Below are 20981 nucleotides of genomic sequence, written 5' to 3' on the forward strand. Positions count from 1 at the left end.
TACTCCCCCGACAACATTTACTCCGTCCTTGGTGTGCAGCCTACCTCTGCTTCTATCAGGTCGGTTATCGCCGCCCTTGGATGGCCCATCAACAATTTACTGAGTCGGTCTGCATGGAAGTGAGAATCAAAAGCTTCAAAAAAACTGGCAAATCTTCCTCCTTCTCTCCCTCCTCAAATCCGACGCTATCCAAAACCTGATATTGGTCAGCCACTAACTCCACGCTGTCGCTGACCACTCCACTACGAAAATAGCCCTGTTCTTCCAAAGACAATTGGCACAGCAGAACGAGTAAGACCCTCCAATGGCAAAGTAGAGCCTCACTGTTCACTGGTTTCAGAGTGAACCGAGCTGGTATGTCATAGTTATGTCTCTGACAGATTCCGACTAACCAATCTCGATTCGAGTCTGGCACATGGGTGTCATGAGTGAAGGCTTTTTTCCTATTCACCATATATATTCACCAGCTCCCCAAACGATCCATCATCTCCAACTAGCCTACACTTCAAAAATAGGACTAGTTCCATCCTTTCCATTCCAGGTTCTAGCAGCTGTTCAAACTGAAATGGCCTCGGCAGATGTTTTTCCATCACATGCCGGCGAACATTCCGAACCGTTGCTGAACATCCATCTAACGGGCAGTTTCTCAGACTAACCTTTTTTACCTCATGTTCCTCCTCTCTGCGATAATGTTCCTCCTCCCTGCGATAATGAGAGGATGAAAAAAATCCTGTCCCTGAAGTGAGGATTGCTGTGTATTTCCTGTTTAGAGACACACGTAGGTATTCCTTTGGTCTGCTTTCCACGAACTGGTCCTTTGGTGTAAAACCTCTAGTAATCAAGTCTGCCGCCATGTCTCCACAATCTTCAGTTACGGACCGAGAAACTGGCTCTATGTCCGTAACTGCAACCTGGACTCCGATTCTTCTATTGGGAGAATCTCCTTCTTTATGATTTTGACAGGGCTAGACACCTTTGTTTCTACCTTAATTTTGGCAGCATTTTCACTTATGGTCGGGATGGAAGGATTCGTCAACAATCTAATGTCTTTGCACATTGTGGACGATGATGGCAAAGTTGACGACTGTGTGGTCCTCCGTTTAGGGGATCGATATCCAATGTTCCTTTCCATCCATTCGTGTGCCTGGTGGACCGCTACACATGCCCTGAATTCCTTAATACATTTAATTCTTTTCAACTTAAGGGCAATCTTGTACTGGGAAATAAGGACATCTTGTACTCTATCATTTCTGGTTGAGGGTATGAATATATGTAATTTCTCAAATAATTCTTTAGAGTCATGGGCTAGTCGGGAGCGAGCTAGTATCCCTTTGTCACATTCGCTCAGGCTAGTCCCTCTTGCTACACCTTTGGAGGAGATAATTGAAGTTGACAGCAAAGGGAAATAATGGGCTAATCCTAAAGAATTATTTGAGAAATATGGAATCAGTGCAATATTTACAGCCTCCACATGGTAACTTTGTTAGTTCTGCGTCGGCTTTATATGCATCACAAGGTGTTGGCTCGGCTGATACTCTTGATAGCGCATCAGCATTTCCATGTTGTTTCCCTGGACGATGCTCAACCTAGGTAGACCCAAGATTGGTGGGCTGGTCAAAGCAGCTTTAATGTCTTTAAATGACGCTTCCTGGGCCTCACTCCAAATAAACATCTTCTTTCCTGTAATCTCATACAATGCTGATGCTCTGCCAGCGTAATTTTGATGAAGGCCCGATGATAATTAGCAAGTCCTAAGAAGCTTTCCACTTCCCTGGTACAAGTGGGTCTGGCCAACCTGTCACAGCTTCAATACCCTTCTTGCTAATCTCAAGTCCATCTGGCCCAACATATCGCCCCAGAAACTCTACCTTGGATTTAAAAAGGTCACACTTCTTGGGCTTTAACTTCAGTTGATACTTTCTGAACCTGGTGAATACTTCTCTCAAGTTCTTAAGGTGGTGATCGAAACTTTTACCTAAAGCCATCAGATCATCCAATAATGAAAGCACTGTATTCCAGTTCAGACCTTGAAGTACGGTACCCATAGCTCTTGCATAGGTTGCTGGGGCATTGCACAAACCGAATGCCATCCTAACGAATTCAAAAAAACCGTACTTAGTGACCATTGCTGTCTTCTTTCTATCTTCTGGCTTCACTCGAATCTATTTACTTTATGTTGGCGAACCAGTCTACGCTGTTCGCGATAATGCGAGCATGTTTCCACCTCTGGTGTGTCTGGGTCTGATTCTTCATCTAAACGTGAAGAATAATATGACCTGGAAGTCCTTATTGGTGGTCCTGATCTGTAACTGCCTTTGTCTCTTGGGCCAAACAGATCAGTCTTGTTAATTGTTTCATTGATCCTATCAATGTAGGACCTTTTCCGATCCCTTGAATCAGGCAATGAAAAATCCACCATGTCAACTAATTGATTTGACATCCTGATATGTGGTATAGCTGACAACATTTTTTTACATCAATCAATCTAAATTTCTCTCGTAATTCAATAATTGTTTGGGCTGTTTTTGGCCCAATACCGGGAAGCGATGTTAAGGCATCAAAAGATGCCGTATTGATGTTTATTTTCATGTAGGCCATTGTTAATCGCAAAGGACAGGCGGTATACAATTTATTTATTTATTTTAAAGTAACTTAACAAGTGTTTTAATTATGCTAATTGATATTACTTTAAATAGTTTTAAAGTGCTCACAAGCTAGAATTTAATTTGAATACTGAAAAATTATAATAATTAAAACTTAAGTTTAAAAGACTACCCAACAAGGAAAATGTTCCAAATGACGTTGATATTGAAAGTCAATGTGCTCCTGTTGGACGACCACGACCAAGATAAAGTTGTTATGAACCGTATAAACTGTTCACTTTCCAACCGACTTGTAAAAGTTGCTTCAATAAAACCCTTATGAGAGAAAAATCAATTTATAAACACAAATTGGGAACAATGAAAGCTAATAAATTGAACACAATTTATAGAATAGTGGATTGTCCATAAATTTATGTGTGTGAAAACAATAAAATTACAAATGTGGTATATTATTCAACAATTAATCACAAATTATTTAGCAAAAAAAAAAAAAAAAAAAAAGAAAAAAGAAAATTTTATTGCTTAAGTGAAACTAATTATTTTTATTCAAGTCAAGAGTTTCCCCGACAAGTTAAATAATTGACAATGAAGTTTACCAAAAAAAAAAAAACTAGTTCCCGAGACAACTTAATTATATTACATTTACATTAGCAAACAAATTGTCCTGGTACCTGCTAAGTAGGGAGGTGTGTAGTAGGACACCACCGGTGGGTGGAGTAATGCGAGAATTTGGTAGTGTGTCACCTTCCCTTTTCTTTTTTATTATTATTATATTTTTAAAAAAAATAAATATCTACCTTATTACACAAAATATCAATTTTAACACTGTCCCCTTTTCAGATGTCCGTGTAAAAATATATCAGTGTAAGATAGTTGACAATAAACTAGCCAAATAATTCACAAAAAAATTGATATAACCGTCCGTTAGCCAAAACCGGAAATCCTGTTACAATTTTAAAGAATACACATTGGGGGTTGGCACTGATTGCCTTAACAGTCATCTATATTCAACATTATAATTGTTATCATTAAATTTTAAAAAATATTTTAGGCAAAACTTACATCAACAATTACAACAAGAGCTGTCACAGGACAGTGCGCTCAACTATCATCTGTGCCTAACAGTTATTGGCCTTTGTGAGTTCTGGGCCTTTGTTAGTGACCTTGAATTATGACTCTCAATACATGTACGAGGTTTAAAATGAATACCGTCTGTGGTTGTAGAGATAGAACTTGCACACAAAACCACGCAAAACCTTAACCTGGAATATTCTAAGTTCACCAAGGGCAATAAATCAGTAACAAGTCAAGCTAGAGTTATGAGCCTTTCTCAGTGACCTACAATTATGATCCCGAAAATGTGTGAAGTTTCATGCAAATATCTTTGATAGTTTCCGAGATATGAATTTGCACGCAATAACTTAACCGGTGTTACTACACTGTCAACGCAAAAGCCAGGGTAAATTTAGGACAGCTCCCCTCTTCTTTGAATAGTCAAGCTAAAAAGTAGTATTTTGACATAACACCAATATCATCTGAAAAAAATATAGTACTTACACAAGCAAACTGACAGACAGGAACTTGCACAGAGTTGTTTCCTCTAGTGATTGAACAAGGAGCACTCTTGAATATGATAAAAGTGTAATCATTATTAAAGACATCGAACCAATTTTTGGTTTTGGAAAGTGCTCTTTCTGCTGTGTACCTCTTATTTAGAACTAACTGTATTTGACGTTTCAAGCTTTAGCTTTTGAGATATCCTCTACACAAAGAATTTCGGACAGATACATGCACGCACACACAGACGCACATATGTACAGAAAGACTGCATCACTGTTTCATTCCTCCCCTTTGGGAGACTTTTTTCTAAAGAAAATATCATTGTGCATAGATTTTTTCTCAAGTATTAGCAAATACATTTTTTGTATATAAACATTCAAAAAGCATTGTCCACAAATGCAGAAATATACAATTGATCATTATAGAAACACTTCACTTCAAAAGTGTATTAACAAATTATTAAACTAGAACTCCGCGAGTCGGATGTGTCGCCTTGTGAACAATATAATTAAGGAGAAATGGCCAGGACAAGAAGATTAACAAAGGGCAACAACTCAAACAATAAGAAGTGCAGAGCAGCAGTTTCTGAGCGCTGCACTTCTTATCAATAAGATCTATCATCCTATGAAGTTTCAAGTCCATAGCTTTTATAGTTTATGAGATATGGCCTGGACAAAAATAAAGTATGAAAATTAATAAAGGGTAATAACTCAAAAATAAGAAACGCAGAGTACCGGTTCTTGTACACTTCACTTTTTCTTAATGAGATCTACCATCCTATGAAGTTTCATGTCCATAGCTTTTATACTTTCGGAGAAATGGCCCGGACAAAAATAAAGAATGAAAATTAACAAAGGGCAATAACTCAAAAAATAAGAAATGCAGAGTACTGGTTCTTGTGCACTGCACTTCTTCTTAATGAGATCTATCATCCTATGAAGTTTCAAGTCCATGGCTAAATATACTTGTAAATGTATTATTTTACACATAATGACATCACAAAATTATATTAATGTGCCTGCATTTGCATTTGAAATTAGAAAAAAAAAAGATTTTGATTTGGTTAATACCAGAGCTATAACCCTAAATATGTAAGTGACTATAACCTTACACATACTTAGCAATGAATGTAAAGGAACGGGATTTGAACTCACTTGCTCACACTTCTTTTATAGTATTACATTTATTGATAATACACATATTTCGCCGTAGAATTACCATCGCAGTTGTACTTTTAAATCATTTATTGTAAATCAATAAATGTTTTAATAATGTAATAACGGCAACATTTTAGTGAACATACACAACAGAAAATGAAAACAAAAACTTCTTTTATCTCAGAAACGGTGTTCTTTTTTTCAGATTCGATGGGTTGTTGAGTCAGGAAATGCTCGTATAAAGCGTTTTAAGAACTTGGATCATGTTATGCCAAACAGTCAAATTTTATATAATGGCGATTTTGTTCAGATTGTATGTGCTATTTCAAACAAGTACTTCCCACCTCTCAATAGCACAGGCGAATCCGAAAGTGATGTTGCTGCAAAAATATGGTCAGGCTTCTAGAGCGGGAAAACGAGCTGCAGAAAATGATAGAAGAGACTGGATTAGATAGAAAACGGACTATGTACTTCTTATGCACCTTTTTCCATTTTGACATTTAGTAAAGTTGTGTCGAATAAGTTTTGTATATCGTGTATCGAAGTCAAAATACAAATGTGTTTACATTTCGCTGCTTTCGTCTCTTAATTACCAATATTTTAACATTAAAACGCCATTTTCTTCATGTATAAAGCACCATACGTTTTCTTAATCAATTATTACTAAACTATAAAACATACATTTTCTCTTTCTTCTTAAGAAAAATATATCCGTTTATTAGTCATAATGTGCCTTTAAAGGACAATTTATAACATATTCACAAGGTTATTTAAGTCCCTAAGGACGTTTTCTATTTATTGTACATTTTCTAAGTTTACTTTTCATAAAAGTATCAAAGAAGTTAAAGCGCATTTAAACCTAAATATAAAAAAGTTATTTTTAAGTCAACACTAATGATCCAAACCTCATATGTGTTAAAATGCAAAGCAAGCACACATCTTTAAAAACATAGTTACATGATCTGGGTTAAAGTGGAAAACGAGACAGTAGATGGGTGGTACTGTATATGCAGGTGTAGCTCCAGACTCATTGAAATGTGTGCTTATATAGCTGCTAGAGTTGGGAACCTTTCGAACGGGTGTCATAGCGGAAGAGAAAGTTACGGCATTCGTGACTTGAGTGTACATTTATCAGATGCCGCAATGTTTGAGATTGACGAAACGATCGAGCGAGACGGACTTCGTTGGCGTCTATTACAACGCATATATATTACACAGTGACGTCGTGACTTTTGCACTAAATAAGTGAATAAGTTTTTTTAAGATGTAGTTGTTATAATTCACTATTTGCTACCGTTAACATAAGGAAATAACTTGTTTTTATTAACAACAAACATTTAAATATTTTTCGGGATGATTATTTGTTACATGAACTGTATCTAGTAGTCTATGGAGTGAGTTTCTGTTAACAGAAAATGACATACAAACACGACTCGTTATATTATTGAACTGATTCTTTCTTATTGTTATATTCTTTTTTTTCAATTAAGTATTTCTAAGGATCTGTTTCATTTATAAGTTTGAAATCAAGCTGCCATATTAAGATTTTCATAGGTATGTTTCAAGCGATATCACAAAACTTTTCATATAAAAAAAATAACATTATTTTCAGAAATGATTAATAATAGATTTATATTATTAATTTCAGAATCAGTATCATAATTTTAAGTTCAAGAAGGTAAAGATACCAATTCCTACATTATTGTACTTTCCCCTTTTAAAAAAAATCACATTTTTTATTATATTTTTTACACCCTGTTTGTTTCATACAGATTTTCTGAATGAGTTGTTTCATACATGCGCTTCATATTCTTTATTAAATAGTTTGTAGAAATGGTACATTCATAAATAAAGTATTTATCTACTATTCCTGGTACCGGTTTTTAAATCTTTTATCAATCCATCTAAAGTAGATTTAACAAAACTTAAGATTTCATAAGAGCATAAATTCGAGATAATATATAAAAACATTTGAATTATATTCTTTTCAAACAAAACAGATTTTAAAACAAAAATGCCAATTGTCCGATTTTTTTCTATCCGAAAACTGGTATTTTGCCAACAAATGTTTTATTCTTAGCTACACTGCATACATGTTGTTGCATCTTAATTATTAAGTGGTGAAAAAATCAATCTAAATAAATAGGAAACAAATAAAATAAATTTCATTATTTTGCGAGATCAATAAGTTCCGGTATTTGGATGAACAGGTGCTCCAATTAAGAGACGACAAGTGAAGTCATCTTTACGTATTTATAATCAAGAATGTTAATTTTATCAATTAGACATATTTAACTATCATCAGAGGGATTTTCATCAATTTCTGAAGTTGGGCCATTTTCAGTGCTTTGTGAACCTAGCTCTTTAGTTAAGTATGCATATTATGCATTAAAAAAGAGAAATGAGATATTAAGTAATACAGATACCGACAGTTAGAAATCATTAGGATATACTTACTATATTGAGATCATATTCTCGGAATCATTTTGTACGATATAACACAGATACTTAAATTTGAAATTATTACTTTAAAACATTTGAGAATCTGCTTATAATATCATCAATGTTACTTTTAAGGTATTGATTAGTTTGTTGTTTTCAATTTTGAAACTTCAGTGTTGAATGAGTTTCTACAGTGTTGTGATAAATTGATTTACTTTTCATTTCGGACAATGTTGTACAAAGCTTAAGACTGATCAAAACACTATTGCCTTTAATGTTAAGGCTATAGTATGTTTTTCTTAATTTGCAAAGAATAGCCATAAGTGAAGATCTTATGTTTTGTTTTTCGTTAAGATCGACACGCACCTTGGTAAATTATTCAACAATAGTTTTATGTATTTTAATATAAACATTATTAGGAACCACTGTACATGGTATATTCTAGATATTTTACAATTATTGTGATATTAGTTCAAGGATTTTGCCTCTGGTAAAATATACTCCATACCAAGTTGAAAAAATTGTAACTTTTTAAAGAATATGTTATCGTTCATAACGATTAATATCGATCTGTACTGACACCAGTTAAGAAATTATATCTTAATGTATATATTTTAGTTGGCTGGGGGGGGGGGGAGGGGTGCAGAGCCGCTGACATGTGGGTGGCAGATTTTGACAAAAATAGAAAAAAAATAACATAATAGGTGAAAAGCGTGTTTTTTAAGCTTCAGCCAGCATCGGTAAACTCCTAAATTTATTACAGTCTATATTCTATACAGTAATATACTACAATTACAGAATACTACACATAAAGAATGAGACTACTCTTTTTAAGCCATGCAAATGGGTAGGTATGGGAGGGGTGCTGAAAATAGTGTTATTTTCTTGACTTTCTTATGCTTTTTATGGTATATTTTTGTTAATTTAACAACTCTTTTTACATTTTGTTTATTTATATTTAAAAATACATCATTAAGTTGCATTATGGGTATAATTATTATTTAATAAGGAATTTTTACACCAATGAAACTATTTTTAGATATAGAGAGAACATTACAATTAAAAAAATATTCAAGGCTTATAAATGCAACAGCCATGTAGGAAGTTCATTAAAAATAAGTGACAAATCTTTCATTTTACAATCTAGGTATACAAATGTTTTTAAAATGTCTCAGGAATTTTTAACAAACAAACGTATAGGGAAGTACGTAACAAAATTATTTGAAGTCTGACATGTTAACAGTATGAAGATACTTGGAAATATTGAAAGAAACAGTCAAGTTTGTAGTAAACGCAGTTATTTAAAGAAATTCCTTTATCCACATTATCTTTATAAAACTTGCCACCTTTTTTAATTCCTTTAAATCATATTTTTCAATGAATTTTACTTGTGACTTTGCCAAAGGAAAACAGAAAAAAACAAAGACAGTATATGTACTGCGTAAAGCACATATTTGCTACTTTATCATGCTAAATCAAATATGCCACTTTAACCTTCAAGTCATCGACAACGACCTCTAACAAGTCCTAGACAGGAGATTAACACTACTGCCAATACAGCATAAAACGGTCATAAATATATTCCAGTCCGGCTAGTAAACGCATCTTTGGGCTGTGCTGGGGGCTGCAGTCCCGAAGCCATGCAAGGCCTGAATCAGCCAATTATTAGTATAATACATATCAGCATGAATTGACCTATAATTCATCGTACCTATAAATCACTGTCATTAATACGAACATATAAATTATTGTAATAATTACGGACCTATACTCGCGTACATCAGTACAATAAATAATAATTCATGACCAATCAATACGGATCTATAAATCAGTGTACTGAATAAGACTATGTAATGAAATCAAACCTATATTATGCAACGATGAAAAAAGTGCTAATTAGAATACAACCACGTAAATGGTACAATAAATCAGAAATTTAGATAACATGTTATCTATGTCTCTGAATAAAGGACATAATTAAGAAAAACAAATGCGCTTAACACGAGAGCTCGTTTTAAGACGATACTTCATTATCTCAACAAAAAGGAAGATAAAGTTCACATTTTTGATAAGTATACTGTGCCGCTATGATAATGTGAGAGTGACGTTGCATTTTTGTGTACACAAAAGTTTACAATCTTTATCTGAATAGGTAAAACAGGGTTTTTAGAAGCGAATATAGTACTAGATAAAACTCAGAATTTTAAATGTCTTGATGGCAAAGTTGGTAGTAAAGTCGTTGGGAATACTTGCAATACAAATAATTTTTTTCACGAGTTAAGCCTCACAAGTTGTTTGTTTAACCTTTTCCTTTCTTTTTGTTTCCTCTCTTTTCAATTTTACTGAAGATGTAAATGAATTGGAAAATAAAGGTAGTTTTATTAAAATATCTAATAATTCAAATATACCGGTAATAATATTTTTATCCTGTATAGTGTGAAGTATGCAGTTGTCATAGTACTTGTGCAGTGCACGAGTATTTCTTTAATTATGTCAAGAAAAATATATTACATATTCGTATTTGATTGTTTATTATATAGAAATTATTTTTGAGACAACAGTACAATCCGAACCAGTCTTGCATTGATTTTTAACGAGTAGATTAACTGACAACGCTACCTACTGCGTTACGCTGACAATTGATGAATTTGTCGATATTTTAATTTATATAGCAAGCCCGCGTGCCTTAAGATAATAAACGCAATATGTTAACTGTTTTACACAATAATCAGTGATAATAGTGGACTTGACCGCCGAGTCACTAAATAAATAAATTCTGTAAATGGTTGCTTAATGTGAAAATGTCAACTTATACTCTTTCATTGTTTGCAGAAGTAGGCCGATTTCCATTATATATTTCACGTCATGTAAAAATTGTTAAATATTTTATACAAACATATCAAAATAAAACAAGCAACTTTATATTAAATTATATTGTTAATTGTCAGAGATTGGAGATAGAGTCGAAGTCTAATACTGTAAATTGGTTGTCTAAAGTCAAAGCACTTTGCAAAGTGCTGGATTTAATGATGTATGGATGTATCCAGAATCAGTTAAGCTAAATATATTTATACCAGTCCTATACATGGTCGTTAAAAATATATTTATATCACAAATTGGCATTCTATTGTACATATTTGTTCTTTTTTGTATTTGTATAAATATATCAAAACAGATTTTAGCAGGTCTAAATACCTGGATTTTGTTAACTCTATGAAATTAAGAAATATATTTGCATAACTTAGATTATCATCTCACAATTTATTCATAGAAACAGGTAGACATAATAATATTGATAGAAATGAGCAGAAATATGCTATTTGTAACAATAATGACATCGAAGATGAATATCACTTTGTATTGATTTGCTCTTTGTACGATTCTCTTAAGAAACGGTATATATCCAACTATTTTACAAGGAACCCTAGTATGTTTAAATTTTTAGAATTGCTGAATTCAGAAAGGAAGTCAGTGTTAACAAAATTAGCTATATATTGTAACAAAGCTTTTAAATTAAGATTTGATTCATTGAATACCGGATAATGCTATATAAGACCACCTTTTTATATTGTTTAAAGTTAAAGAGGATTGTATATATTACATGTGTTGTATTACACTCTCACTAGTTTATTTCATTTATTGGTATGCGTTTAAAACTTTTCATATTCATGCTTGTAGATATTTGTTGCATATGAAGATGAGCTGTATATGCTTAATTCCAAATAAAATATATGTTCTGTTCTGTTCTGTCACTAAATAATTATCCTAAACGGACAGTACTTGAACTTCTACATTTGTACACAGTGAGGTGTGACCTATTATAAACACCACCAACATGTGGTATGATTCACAACGGGAGCGTCAACCTGCTTATCGGGTTCAGGAAGTTTCTACAATGATTGTAGGTACATAGTTGCTAAAATATTTTATTAAGCAGGAACTTGAAATTTAATCAATACATCACAAAATATACGTATATTAATGATATATCCCTTATCTCTATATTAAAAACACTATATAGAGATAATGGCTATATCACTAATATTCGTATATTTTGTGATATATTGATTAAATTTCAAGTTCCTGTGCAAGTATAAACTATACATGTACGGGTGTGTGATTTGTTATTCTATGCCATTATAGTGTTATACGCTAGGAGATTTTTTATATTTACATGCTAATATAAAAATCATTTATTTGAATAATACTTATAAGATGAATAATACGCAGCCCGTTAGTATAGACGTTGAATTTACGCACAATGAACACAGGAATCAAGAAAACAGAGACAACCATGCTGCTTACAACAGTAGCGACGACGAAGGCACTATATGTCTATCTTGCTCTTGTTGCCGTTGTGTATCTATCGGTGGCGATTCTAATGGAGACGGAACAAGTGATGGTGACTGTGCAATATGTGATTGCAGTAATTGCGACTGTGGGGGATGTGATTGCGGAGGATGTGATTGCGGGGGATGTGACTGCGGGGGATGTGATTGTGGGGGATGTGATTGCGGGGGATGTGATTGCGGGGGATGTGACTGCGGGGGATGTGACTGCGTGGCATGTGTCTGCGGGTATGTGACTGCGTGAAATGTGTCTGCGAGATCTTCAACTGTACGATTTTATAACTTTTGAAACATCTTCTACTCCAGTCTTAACATGATACAAACATTTTGCACAATAACATACGACGCTCACATCGATGAATTCAAACTGAAAAGAAACTGTACAGTTATATTTTCGGATAAAATCAAGTACTTATCAAATCAAGTGCATTTCATATGATAGTACAATTTTATGTAAGATTAATTATAAGATATAACTTGATTGAGGAACTATTCGGGAGGATGACAATACACAGAGACACAATATACACAATTACGCCATCTATGCAGGACAAATTAAAAATGAAACACTTTTTCGAGAATGTCGCGGGAAAATAATTAAGGTTTATAAACTCAAGAATATAAAATCATATCAAACACTTAGGGGAATTTGAAACAGAAATAGCATAATTATAATTAAACTTCCTAATAGTGATTATTCTCTTGCAAATGTTTTCTTATGTTATTAACTTTTTTCTTAATAATTAAAAATAAATGACATTTATGATATTGCTTGCACCTTGTTCTGTTCTGTTATATATAGGCTCATCGAGGGAGAAAACAACGCTTATGCGATAGAGTGAATTAATATTAATCATGTTAATACAGAAAACGCTTTAATGTTATATACATAAAGAAAAGGCTATCATGTAGAATAAATGCAGACAGCCCCTAACCGAAATAGAAAAAATAAAAATACATAGATAAAAATAATTGAAAATGAAATAATAAAATAAATGAATAAAAACAAACTGCTTTCATGTAAAAGAAGAATAAAGAGCTTTAATGTGATAGAGGATTAAAGAAATGCTCTTGTGGAAAGTCCTAATGTAATCAAGGGAATATTGAAATTGTCTTAATGTAGTCGTGGGAATACATAACACGTGCTAAAGTAGTGGAGGGAATATAGGAAATGCCCTTATGTAATCGAGTGAATATATCAAAATAATTGTCCTTAAGTAATCGAAAAAAAACGTCCTAATTTGTAGTCGAGGGAATATTAATAATAACCTTATGTAGTCGACGGAATATAGACAATGTCCTTATGTAGTCGAGGGAATATATGTAATATCCTTATGTAGTCGACACAATATAGAATATGTCCGTATGTAATCGAGGGAATATAAAAAAAATAGCCATATGTAGTCGACGGAATATAGAACATGTACTTTTGTAACCGATGGAATGTAGAAAATATCCTTATGTAATCGAGGGAATATAGAAAATATCCTTATGTAATCGAGCGAATATAGAAAATATCCTTATGTAATCGATGGAATGTAGAAAATATCCTTATGTAATCGAGGGAATAAAGAAAATATCCTTATTTAATCGAGGGAATTTAGAAAATATCCTAATCGAGGGAATATAGAATATGTCTTCATGTAATCGAGGTAATGTAAAAATGTCATTATAATATCGGGCGAATATAGAAAATGTCCTAATGTAGTCGAGGGAATATAGAATGTATCCTCATGTAATCGCGGGAATGTGTCGATACCGGTCTGTCCTCTAATATGTAACTTGTATTTAATATAATAATTGATATATTTATTTTATTAATATATTTTAAAGTTTAAGTGTATCTTTTGCATGTATTGCCACGTCAAAGAAAAAAGATTTGTCATAATAAAAATGAACAATAAAATTTATATTGTTTTATTGTATATATCTAATTAAACCTTGTATAAACAACGTGCATGTATTGTAAACGGTAATAACAATTATGTTCTTGTCTGTATATCATTACTAAATATCAGAAAATATGGTGATAGATGTATTATAATTTATAACAAAAGTATTATTAAAACATAAATTTTTTTGCTGTAATCTAAAAAAAATCAGGTATGACCATCTTCAGCAAGAAGGACTGTCTGGCTGCGTTGGCGCATAGAACGGATCAGCTTGTGGAATGTTGTTATATTCCACAAGTAAGGCCTGTCTGAGCTGAATGACGTCTAGTGGTGAAAGAGGGCGTTGTTAACAAGCTAGGTCAAATTATCCCAAAGGTGTTCAATTGGATAAATGGATAATGGGAGATTTAGTTGACAAGAAAGATTTGCTTATCTTAACTGATGAATTATGTTAATAATGATAATGATAATAACGATATTTATATCGCATAGTAGAATCTAAGATTTAACAAAACAAACATTAATACATACTAAACAAATTAATTTTTAGTTAATTACTTTGTACAGTATGTGCCCCAAATTTACACTTGAGAAGCGTTGGTTTCATCTAATTCTCTCTTCTTGTCATTTTCTTTCTTTTAGTTTTTTTTCTGTTAATATGTTTTTAATTATTTATGAATTACTTATTTTTAAGCGCCTTACAACAAAACCTATATTTATGTTTTATTTTTCAAAGTATTTTGATATACAATTATTAAAGGCGGTTGTGGTACACACTTCGTAATGTGATAATGTGCTCTTTACAAGTTAATCGGCCAGTCATATATTACTTTAATTGTAATTATGGAGACTGGCTTGAAAAAGCACGAAATACTTCAGTCAAAATCCATTGCGTTTATTATGATAGATTGATTGTTAAAGTAGTCTGATCAAAATCCATTGCGTGTATCATGATAGGTTGATTGTTAAAATGTTTTGTATGTTGTAGTCCTGATTATAGAATATAATTATGCAATAAAAATGATATGATAAAAAGTACAGTACAAAGACAGGCAAGTGATACTAACTCGACGCAATTTTTAAGGAATTCTGAAATATTAATGTCCAGGTTTCAATCGCATATATGTAAACAAATATACTTGACTTAACATTAAGATAAAGCATTCACGAAAAATCAACATGTGAATAAGCTAAAATGGATATTAAAAACCTCTAGTGTTAACGCACAAAGGGACAAACTGCAACCTCGTTATCGTGCATGTTTTGAATTAAGAAAATAAAGCTTATATCACCACCATAAAATGTGTATCGAATAAGAAAACACAAAAAATCAGTCTATCAATTCATTTCGCTTACGTCTGTGACAATGTTGTTCTTAGATCTGAAAATAGATAAATAAATAGATAAATAAATAAATAAATAGATAAATAAATAAATATGAACAACAATACTTAAATCAAGTACTGAAACAAAACATAATATTAGATTTATCAAGTAAATAATATAACAATTACCATTGTATAAATTATCTGGGATCCTGTTATTACTCAAACTCTCGTCGTAATTATTAGTCACTTCAGCTGTTTCAGCATTTACAGCTTCGAAATCGGTTCTAGTGTTATAATATGTTGGAATCTCAACGTTAGGTTTGTTATCATTAAGCGTTTTACTTGCAAGATACCTGTGTTTAAATATTATAATTTATAATATTATTATACATTAATTTATTATAAAAAGTCTTAAAAAAGGCAAGTCAGAATGAACTTAAAGTAGGAACCGAGTGGTCTGGAGTTCAAATCCCAGATAAGGCAACTTATGTTTTTTTTTTGTTGTTTTTGTTTTTTTATTATAAATTGTTTAAGGTAAATAAACATTGAATTGAATATCAGTGTTGCACTTAGTCTTATAGGCAATTTACTACAGTTATAACACTGGAAACAGCATTGGTGGCACTTTACAAAAACAAATTGGTTGATAATCTCACAACATTCACCTTTCTGATATTCTGAGACCCAAACAAATTCAGCGCATTCTGTGCTTTGATTTGAAATGTATTACAAAGTAAAGTATTGTCAAGTGAATAAAGAGCATAAGTTACACATTGCAAATGGTACTTTAAAATCTACAAATAATACCCGCAAGTAGCTAAGAAAAAATAGTTAAAGTTAAGTAAGTCACGCAGTATAAATGTTGTGATAAGTACTCCAAAATCAGCCATTAATTACATACATGAGCATTGAAATCATTTCTTGAATTGTGAATATTTTTACATTTCTTAAACACTTTGTACATTCTTCTCAAGGTTGATTTGCTTGAAATATTTTGGATCACCTGGAGGTATGCAGGTTAAAACCCATTGCTTATCATGTTCGCGAGGAAAGCCAGGGTATTAGCTAGGGTATTGGCTTTATGCTGCCACACCTTTTGGAGTTTGAACTCTGATGAGACACTTAGCTGTTCACTCTGAAATGTTGAGACGCTTGGCTGTTTACTATTAAATATTGAGACGCTTAGCTGGTTACTCTGGAATGCTGAGACTTTAGGCTGTTTATTGTTAAAGGTTGAGACGCAAGGCTGTTAACTACTAATTGTTGAACCGCTAGACTATTTACTTTCATGTTAGTTTTTCAAAGTCTGGATCCTGAAAGAAATGGCAGTTTGAGGTCTTTGATAAATAAATTATATTGTCACATACTAATGCTGATTTTATGATTTGGTAAAAAGTGGTACAGCACTGCTGTGCATATATTTAAACATAATGTAATATGTATATAAACATATTGAAAAACACATGCTTAAAGTTAACGCTGCAGGAAATTAAATATAAGCATGTTAAATATATTCTTTTTTTTACTTTAAACTGCTTTTTTTTTGTTCCGTATGTGCACGATTACATGTTATACTGCAGTAGATTCTAAACTGAATTCATCGATCTTGCTGTGTAAAATGATATATTACTTGCATACAGGCGCGCATAATATAAATATTTTATAGGGCTAATTCACAACAGAATCAGAGACATAGTATTCAAACGATTGGCACCAGAAAATGGTGAGGAAATCACTGATCCATAAAACGACCATGCCATGCGGGGGCCTCGAGGCCATATTGCTTGGGCTCGAGCTTTGTGTTTTATATTGCTGTAAAGAAAAGCCTGCAAATTATTGCAAGGACTGCCAACCCATAAAGATTCAGATAAATCGTGTTTGAACGCCTGGCACATTTTTATAATTTTTTTTTTACAAAAATATTACACTAACAAATAACCGGTCTAAAAACGACCATGCCGCGGGAAGGCCTCGAGGTCATATTCCTTGCACCTCCAAACAAATGGAATCTCTAATCTACAACGGAATCAGAGAGATGATGTTTTAACGATTGTCAACAGAAAATGGTGTTCTTTTACGAAAAATTATATACTTTATATTGAGATTTACTTTATATCAAATACCGATCGGAATAAACTACTATTTTCCTCCACTAAGAGATCTCTCACTGTATTTGCTTGATTTTTAGATAATTGGATGAAATTCAAAAGTGACGTTTACGACATTTTAGCAGTTGACACTTTTCCCAGCATGCAAATGATAGAATACAAATTTCATAGACTATTAACATAAAATTCTGGTAAAACTATTGATATTTTATGAACGCAATTATCCCAAAAGTGGTGGTATTTGAAGGCATGCTTATCTCGGGAAAAATCACTTTGATCTTGATATTTCCAAACAATAAAATATTCAATGAAATAACATAATAGTGTTATTATTTTGTTCCCCAGACACCCTAAACCTCTCCCCAACACTCCTAGAAAAAAACGCAACAGAAACAATATGTTAGTATGCCATGCTTAAATGTTTGCAAAAACAACAAAATACTAATTACGACGTTAGTGAAAAGGTTTGTTCATTTTGTAATACTAATTTAATACATTATGTTTGCCAAAACAACAAAATACCTATTATGACGTCAGTAAACGGATGTGTTCAATTTGTAACACTCCTTTACTATACCAGCTTTAAATTTCCTACCTTTTGATAAATTTGGTGGATAATTAAATATTTTTAGAGATCATTCATATTGCTATGATTTTAGCTGGATGCCTCTATATAATAAACAATTCAAGAATATCAACCTAAAGAAAAATGTACTGATTAAGATTTTAAGAAAAGTAAAAATATTTTACAATTTAACTAATTATTAACATGTTACATGCAATGAATGACTGATTTTCCAGTATCTTTCACCATATTGATATACTGCGTGACCAACACAGAAAAGATTTTTTTCTAAAGAATATTTTTACTTTTATTTGGTTATTTACGTAAATTATTTCCTTTGCTCTCTGAAAATATTTTACCTTTAAATGAAAGTTCAAAGTTTTAATGAAAATTAGCATGAATCTGGTAAATGAGGTTGTCAGCGCGGAAAGCCACACAGCTTTTGGAGAAAATCAATCGCGACGGGGCTTAAAGGATTGCACAAAAGATTCATGTATAAACATTGAAGAAAAACAGTTTTTATACACCCGAAGAAACTTAGCGGCGTATTATGGTATTGCCTTGTGCGTTCGTCCGTCTGTCCGTCGACAATGGTTTCCACATCATTACTTTTCAATGAGCACACTGTGTTAAATTAAACATGTTAATATATTGTTTCAAAACACAGATCATTTTCGATATTTAGCTGCAATCATCTGATTACTTTTGTTAGAGTTATTCCCCGATTTAGCTGAATTTTCTGTGAAATAATTGGTTTCCGCGGCATAACTTTCGAAGGTTATAAATGATATTCTTTATAGTATGTCATATCAAAACACTGGACAGGTCAGATTTTTGCGGTAATCAACCAATTGTTATTGATAGAGTTATGCCCCTTTTTACTGGGATTTTCTATGCCGCAGAATAACTATTGAAGAGTTTCAGTTAAAACAAAACAATAACACTATTGCATATTTTATTGTTCGGAAATATCAAGATCAAAGTAATTTTCCCCTAAATAATTATGCCTTCAAATACCACCACTTTTGGAATAATTGCGTTCATAGAATATTAACAGTTTTGCTACAAGTTTATGTTAATAATCTATGATATTTGTATTTTATACTTTGCGTTCTGAGAAAATCGTCGCCTGCTAAAATGCCGTCAATGTAATTTTTGAAATCACTCCAATAATCTCGAAATCAAGCAAATAAAGTGAGAGATCTCTTGGAGAAGGAAAATGGTCGTTTTTACGATCGATGACCGGTTTCATCTCAATATAAAGTAAGAAGAACACCATTGTCTGTTGACAATCTATAAACACCATTTGTTTTTTATATGTCACCATATTACACTATGTTTTTGAGGTCTGTATGTTTGTTTAAAGTGTCTCACTGGGTATATATGTATTTAACTAGTCAAGTGTAAATTTTATATGTATTATAATGATGAATGTTATTTTTTTGTAAAAATTAGCAATGAGTAATCTTAATTTTTTCTCTTACAATTGCCGTGGTTTAAATGACAGCATCAAAAGGCGTGATATTTTTAATTTTCTTCTTACAAGATATGCTGATATACTTTGCCTGCAAAAAACACATTTCATTAAAGACTTTGAAAAGAATATAAATTCTGAATGGAATGGCTATTGTAAATCTAATGCAAAAGGTGTGGCCATTGTATGTAGAAAGATTTAGATATTAAAATAAATTTTGTTAAAACCGATGACTCTGGAAGTTTTATAATGTTACTTATTTCATTGGATTCCATAAATTTTACATAAGTAAATATATATGCACCAAATACAGATGGTCCTAGTTTCTTTTATTAAATGTTGTGATGAAAATGACTGTCTAATAATTTGCGGAGATTATAGTCTTGTTCAAAATCCAGATATGGACTACTTTAATTATAAATCGGAAAGTAATAATGTGAAGGCTAGAATTCTTTTTACTCAGTATTATTGAAGATAAAGAACTTATTGATCCATCTAGAAAGTTACATGGCTCTATAAAAATATACATTGGGACGTACCAACCCAATACAGTAAGGTAGATTAGATTTTTTTCTTATATAAATACATTTATATCAGAATGTAGTTAAATGTGGCATTGATGCTAATTATAGATCTGATCATTCGATAATATATTTGGATTTTTGTTTTGTTCCTGTCAATCATGGAAAAGGTATATGGAAATTTAATAATGCTCTTTTACATTGATATCATTAATAAGAAAATAGATGAAATAAAATTGCAATATTGTTTACCTGCATATAATATAGATTATGTTTTGGATATAAACAATATGATATAGTTTTTGTTATTAATGATGAACATTTTTTAGACACTTTTAATGGAGATTAGGGGTTAATCCATTTCTTATAGCTCTTTTAAGGCTAAAGAAAGAATACATATGAGAAAAAAATATTCGAAGAAATTATTGTTCTAGAACAAAACTTGACATATGATAATAAAGACAAACTTCTACATTTACAAAATGAATTGACTGAATTAAGAAACAATAAAATAAAGGGTGCTATGATTAGGCCAAGGTCACAAAGGATTAATGCAACAGTATCAAACAAATCTTGTAATAAAAAAGTACCAGAAATGGTTTATTGCACAGAAAATAGACACATGACATACATAAGAAGAACGAAGTGTCGATTCAGAAAACAGCCATGTTATGAGGGCCTCTCGTTGCCATTACACTTTGATTAGAGCTGTGTGTGTTATATTAATGTTACTTTAGTGTAGCTAATATGCAACAGAATCAGACAAATTGCGTCATAACGGTTAGCTCTTGATATATATTTATTTCAAAAAAACATTAAACATATTATATACAGAAAGAAATAAATGCCGATTTATAAAACTATGCATTGTGGACCCACGTGGCCATATCTCTTGGGCTAGAGCCGTGTGCCTTATTTGGTTGTAAAGAATGTTTAAATTAATGTGAGGCTAGTCCGCATTGAATTTAACAAATGTTGTTTT

General features: G+C 32.2%; 1 protein-coding gene across 1 annotated transcript; it reads right to left on the minus strand.

Annotated features, from left to right (window-relative positions):
* Positions 1-12063: 12063 nt before the first annotated feature.
* LOC132758951 (rhodopsin-like) lies at positions 12064-17556 on the minus strand. Its single transcript, XM_060750658.1, has 3 exons — positions 17552-17556; positions 15518-15684; positions 12064-12377 (listed from the first exon to the last, which is right to left on the minus strand). The coding sequence occupies exons 1-3, from the start codon at positions 17554-17556 to the stop codon at positions 12064-12066; spliced, it is 486 nt and encodes a 161-aa protein (XP_060606641.1).
* Positions 17557-20981: the final 3425 nt, after the last annotated feature.

Source organism: Ruditapes philippinarum, unplaced genomic scaffold (genome assembly GCF_026571515.1).
Source record: "Ruditapes philippinarum isolate M1 unplaced genomic scaffold, ASM2657151v2 ctg8040_1_1_1_1, whole genome shotgun sequence".
Classification (NCBI taxonomy): Eukaryota; Metazoa; Mollusca; class Bivalvia; order Venerida; family Veneridae; genus Ruditapes; species Ruditapes philippinarum.

Coding starts and splice junctions, on each gene's coding strand:
- LOC132758951 (XM_060750658.1), bottom strand. Junction 12,378..15,517: donor CCCAGATAATTTATACAATG/GTAATTGTTATA, acceptor AAAATCGTACAG/TTGAAGATCTCGCAGACACA.